The 5,656-nt window shown below is 49.3% G+C and overlaps 1 protein-coding gene across 1 annotated transcript; it reads right to left on the bottom strand.

The window, feature by feature from the left end:
* Positions 1-3,534, bottom strand: LOC138079043 (tubulin alpha-1B chain). Its single transcript, XM_068971859.1, has 4 exons — positions 3,421-3,534; positions 1,802-2,024; positions 1,513-1,661; positions 1-1,167 (listed from the first exon to the last, which is right to left on the bottom strand). The coding sequence occupies exons 1-4, from the start codon at positions 3,421-3,423 to the stop codon at positions 187-189; spliced, it is 1,356 nt and encodes a 451-aa protein (XP_068827960.1). The 5' UTR covers positions 3,424-3,534; the 3' UTR covers positions 1-186.
* Positions 3,535-5,656: the final 2,122 nt, after the last annotated feature.

Below are 5,656 nucleotides of genomic sequence, written 5' to 3'. Positions count from 1 at the left end.
ACAGAACTCTATTTGCTTTCTTAAAATCTTTACTTTTGAGACAGGACATAAGTGTTACAGACACACATGGAAAAGGAATACATGATCACAGCTGAAAGCGAAGACAATCTAGTCGGAAAGTTTTTATGCCTGTCAGCTAATGCTGAAGCTGAGTATGACATGCTGCAAGGCTCAAAGGAATGGTAATTAGTATTCCTCTCCTTCCTCCTCTCCCTCTCCTTCCACAGAATCCACACCAACCTCCTCATAATCCTTCTCAAGGGCAGCCATGTCCTCACGGGCCTCAGAAAACTCGCCTTCCTCCATGCCCTCACCCACGTACCAGTGAACAAAGGCACGCTTGGCATACATCAGGTCAAACTTGTGGTCCAGGCGAGCCCAGGCCTCAGCGATGGCTGTGGTGTTACTTAGCATGCACACAGCTCGCTGTACTTTGGCCAGGTCTCCACCAGGTACCACAGTGGGAGGCTGGTAGTTAATGCCAACCTTGAAGCCAGTGGGGCACCAGTCCACAAACTGGATGCTGCGCTTGGTCTTGATGGTGGCAATGGCAGCATTGACATCTTTGGGAACCACGTCGCCACGGTACAACAGGCAGCAGGCCATGTATTTACCATGGCGAGGGTCACATTTCACCATCTGGTTGGCTGGCTCAAAGCAAGCATTGGTGATCTCTGCTACAGAAAGCTGTTCATGGTAGGCTTTCTCAGCAGAGATGACAGGGGCGTATGTGGCCAGAGGGAAGTGGATGCGGGGATAGGGCACCAGGTTGGTCTGGAACTCTGTCAGATCCACATTCAGGGCGCCATCAAACCTCAGGGAAGCCGTGATGGAGGACACTATCTGGCTAATAAGGCGGTTAAGATTTGTGTAGGTTGGGCGCTCAATGTCGAGGTTTCTACGACAGATGTCATAGATGGCCTCATTGTCTACCATGAAGGCACAATCAGAGTGCTCCAGGGTGGTGTGGGTGGTGAGGATGGAGTTGTAGGGCTCAACGACAGCTGTGGAAACCTGGGGGGCTGGGTAAATGGAGAACTCCAGCTTGGACTTCTTGCCATAATCGACTGAGAGGCGTTCCATCAGCAGGGAGGTGAACCCAGAACCAGTTCCCCCACCAAAGCTGTGGAAAACCAAGAAGCCCTGAAGACCTGTGCACTGGTCAGCCTGTTAAAAGAGGAACAGAAAAAACAGTTATTGCTCTTTCTGATGTCATCATAGTAAAAAGACTTCCACTTTTCATATTAATCCCCAAAATTTAAGATTGTATTTTGACAAGAAACGCTTAAGAAAAAAAGTAGATCTTTCCTAAATAACTCAGCATTTTATTAAAATTATCTTCATGAGTATTTATCAAATGACATCAAATAGTCCATATTTCAGTTGAACTTTAAACTATAAAGGGATAATTAACCTCACTATTGCATTTCAGTTGTGTCTGAAAAAAAAAAGCATATTCCAAATATCTCTCTTTGGTTCATTAATTTACTTTATTCTTGAGAATACACATACCAGTTTCCGAATTCGGTCCAAGACGAGGTCAATGATCTCCTTGCCAATGGTGTAGTGACCTCGGGCATAGTTGTTGGCAGCATCTTCTTTGCCTGTGATGAGCTGTTCAGGGTGGAAGAGCTGGCGGTAGGTGCCAGTGCGAACCTCATCTGGAAAAGGAAAATGAAGCAGCCACCCATCATTAACAACCCACACAAGTCTGCTCCATCCCAGGGTATCAGTGGAGCCCACAGGACACACCTGTCCCAGATCCCCAGGATTCTCATTGAAGCTACTGAGGTCAACTCACCAATGACTGTGGGTTCCAGGTCTACAAACACTGCCCTGGGCACATGCTTGCCAGCGCCTGTCTCACTGAAGAAGGTGTTGAAGGAGTCGTCTCCTCCCCCAATAGTCTTGTCACTTGGCATCTGGCCATCAGGCTGAATGCCGTGTTCCAGGCAGTAGAGCTCCCAGCAGGCATTGCCGATCTGGACACCAGCCTGGCCAACGTGGATGGAGATGCACTCACGCTGTGACAGAGAGGAAAAAAAAAAAAAAACGCATTAAAACACACACACAAACCCCACAAGACATTTAACAAAAATGCTAAATGTTTACGGAAACCTAGTCTTAAATTTGCTTTTAAAATGGGATGCTTTTAAAAAAACTCTAGGGTAAAAAAAACAACAACAACAAACTCTAGGGTAGATGGGCTATACTTCTGATATACATTGCTTTTAATTAATTTCCTTTCCCCGTCTAAATCGGGAAGGCCTCTTTCTAAACCAAGAATAGAGCTTAGTCATTGCTTCCTCCTTTGAGGATCAAGATAAAGAGGAGGTCATCCATCTAGCGCCCGGAGCCCAGAATGCCATTTTAGAGTAGGTGGCCAGATTTCCGGGCAGCTCCCAGCACAGGAAGCACGTGGCCAGAGCAGTGCAGAGGAAATGCCGGGCCGCAGGGACGAGGGGTGGGGCTCTGCGGCAAAGGATGAATGAGCAATTCAGGGCGCGCGCGCCCGCGCCCCTCTGCGGTTCGCGGAGTCGCGCAGCTGCAGAAGCTCTTAAAAGCCACGTCTGCAGAGGCGCAGCCATGGCCAACCATCTTCGCTTCATGCAGGCGTGAAGCTCAGTTCGGCATCTCCACACCTGTCACGACGCAGCAGGGGATTATCGGAGACCCAGATCCGATTTCTGTTCCCTCAAAACCGCCATCACCACCACCTGCTCCCACACGCATTCCTAACACAGCGGCAGGGAGAGACAGATAGCCTTTACAGGTTGCTGAGAGCTAGTTGTCTTAAGATATTGGTGCAGTGCAGCACATCGGTAAGGAGTCCTTCTCTACATTCACCTTACTCCTTAGTTTTTAAACGAGAACCCAGGTAACATCAAACAGGCCCTCCAGTCATAGACCTGCAGCGCCCCAGCGCGCACGCGCCTACTGCAGTGGCGGGCTCCCGGCCACTCCCAGGCGGGAAGGTAACGGTCGCGCGTGCGCAGTTCCTTCCCGCCTCCGGTTTTCGTGCTGAGGAGGAAGTGAGGGCGGGGAGAGCCCGCGCGCGCGCTCGCTAAAGGCTGGGGAGACTCTAAGAGGGGGATGGGAATGCGCGGGAAAAGACTGCAGGGTCTTGGGGGCGCCAAGCCCAGAAGTTAGGGCTAAATGAGAGCGCTAACCATGGTGAAGCAGAACCAGCGCCCCGCCATCCCGTTCTACAGTCTCAGAATAAAAGGCGGTGGCCCCCTTCCTCATGGGCCCCAGCCTTTCTCCACAAATCGAGGTCTATCTACTCTCACCCTCGGCTCCCGCCTCGCTCTTCGCCCTCCAAATGGACAGCGGTGGGGCAGCCCTCTCCAGCTAGAAGCCCTTGGCGATGCCCCGGCTCGTTTTCCCCCGTTTCCCTAGCCAAGTCGACGGTCCACTCACCATGGTGGCTACGGGTCAGCAGGCGCAGGCAACAGGAGTGGACACGGGTCCCGGTTACTGTCCCCGACAAGCTAAGAGTCGAGGTAAGTAACGCACTGGAGCGGGGGCGGTGCGGGAGCCACTTAAGTAGCGGTCCGGGGCGGGGCGGGCAGGCAAAGGCGGTGCCGTGGCCGCAGGCCCCTCCTCCGCCCGAGCGCACCCACTGGGCGCCCGGCTCAGCCGCCGCAGAGGCGGGCTCCTGGCCCTGAGCAGCCTCCCCGCGCCAGCCGTGCGGGGCGGGGTCCGCCGCGCCTGCGGACCGCGAGCTCCGGTGCTGCAGTCTTTGGCGCATGGCTGCCGGAGCCGGGGCGGCGGTGAGGATGGGGGTGGGGCGCAGGTTTGGAAGAAACCAACATGGGAATGAGGGCTTGATTGCCGTTATTTTGGGTGAATCTTAAGATTTAAGAAGTCTACACAGTTTTAAAGATGAAGCACCATGAAATGCAGAAACTTATGGTCCAGATAGCTCAGCTGGTTATTTCCACGTTGTCATCATTTGTCAATGAGTTGTTTTTTTTTTTCCTCTTCCTAGTTTCTTTAAAATGGCAGTACAGAATGCATTTACCTGATAATGTGGAGGAGCAAGGTTTAGAAAAAATTGAATAGTTTTACTTGGTTTACTTGTTCTTTAAACTAAAGGCCCCAAATAGTATTTCAGTCATTTAAAGAGTAAGCACCTAAGCACTGAACAACTGAGCTGTTAAAAGGGTAGGGTAGGCCCCATTTTTAGACGGAAACCAACCAACTTTATGAAACAGCTCTAGGGCCTTTTTGAACGAGAGATTTAAAGACACATTTCAAAGTTGGTAGCCGAATTGAAGAAGTGAGGACAGAAACTTGGGGAGAGAGGAAATTGTTTTGACTATCAAAGATGTTAGGAGGTCGAGATTCCTTGGACTAGAGTTTTTTTTTTGCGGGGGGCGGGGCGGGTTGCTGCGGTGGGTCATCCTTGCTGTATACGGGTTTTCTCTAGTTGCGGTAATGGGCGGCTACTCCAGTTGTGGGCCACAGGCTTCTCATTGCTGTGGCTTCTCTTGGGGACTGCGGGCTCTAAGGCATGAGGGCTTTAGTAGTTGTGGTTTTGGGGCTCTGGGGAGTTGGGGACTCAGTAATTACTGGCAATTGGGCTCAGCCACTCTGAGGAATGTGCGATCTTCCCAGACCAGGGATCAAACTCATGTCCCGTGCATTGGCGGGCAGTTCTTAACCACTGAATCGCCAGGGAAACCCTAGAGTTTTGTAAAACTTTTTTTTTTAATTGACATACAATGTAATTGACATACAAAGTTACATTACTTTCAAGTGTACAACATTGTGATTTTACATTTATATACATTGTCACTCTTAAAACAACCAGTTATTTAAGCAGCAAGATGGGTTTATTTAGGAACAGAAGAGAATCACAATTTGGGACAGGCAAGTTATGGGGAGTCAGGCAAATCCAGAGAACAAAGGAGAGTGCTTTTATTCGATTTTAGGAGGAAACTGTAGGGGAGACTGTTTGAAGAAAAATTCATGGAGAAGAATGAGCGTTCAAGATTGCTGCCATTTCTCACTGGCTGTAAGTGGTGATTAGAGTATAGTTGCTGGGGCAGGGAGGGATCTGCCTTCCTTTTTTTTTAAAAGGAAGAGATGAAAAAAGCAGGAGATGAAATACCTGTGTTAAAATGTCCTCTCTCATACCTTAAGAGAAGTAAGATTCTTATCTTCCTTCTCCCCGCTGTTTATGCAGACTGCAACTGGTGCTACATGTACTGAGAGTCCCTCCTTCAGGGCTTCCTGACTCCATTTAAAATGAGGTTTCCTTTATTTATGTTCACATTTACGACTTCGCTTTCACTTTTCACTTTCATGCACTGGAGAAGGAAATGGCAACCCACTCCAGTGTTCTTGCCTGGAGAATCCCAGGGACAGGGGAGCCTGGTGGGCTTCCGTCTATGGGTTCACACAGAGTCGGACATGACTGAAGTGACTTAGCAGCAGCAGCAGCAGTTACCCCTTTTGATCAAGATCTTTCCTCAAAAGCATTGCTGATCAATGCAGATGTAATGTAAAGAAAACTTAGTATTATTTCTTATTTGAAAATGCTTTCCATGTAATTTAACATATCAAATAAACCTAATTACTCTAATATCTTTCTTTTTATAAGGAGAGAGAACAGATCCTTTGAGATGCTCCAGGACTCCTCTGGGAAAAT

This window comes from Capricornis sumatraensis, chromosome 4 (genome assembly GCF_032405125.1).
Source record: "Capricornis sumatraensis isolate serow.1 chromosome 4, serow.2, whole genome shotgun sequence".
Lineage (NCBI taxonomy): Eukaryota > Metazoa > Chordata > Mammalia > Artiodactyla > Bovidae > Capricornis > Capricornis sumatraensis.
This window is presented reverse-complemented; position numbering and strand designations above follow the sequence as displayed.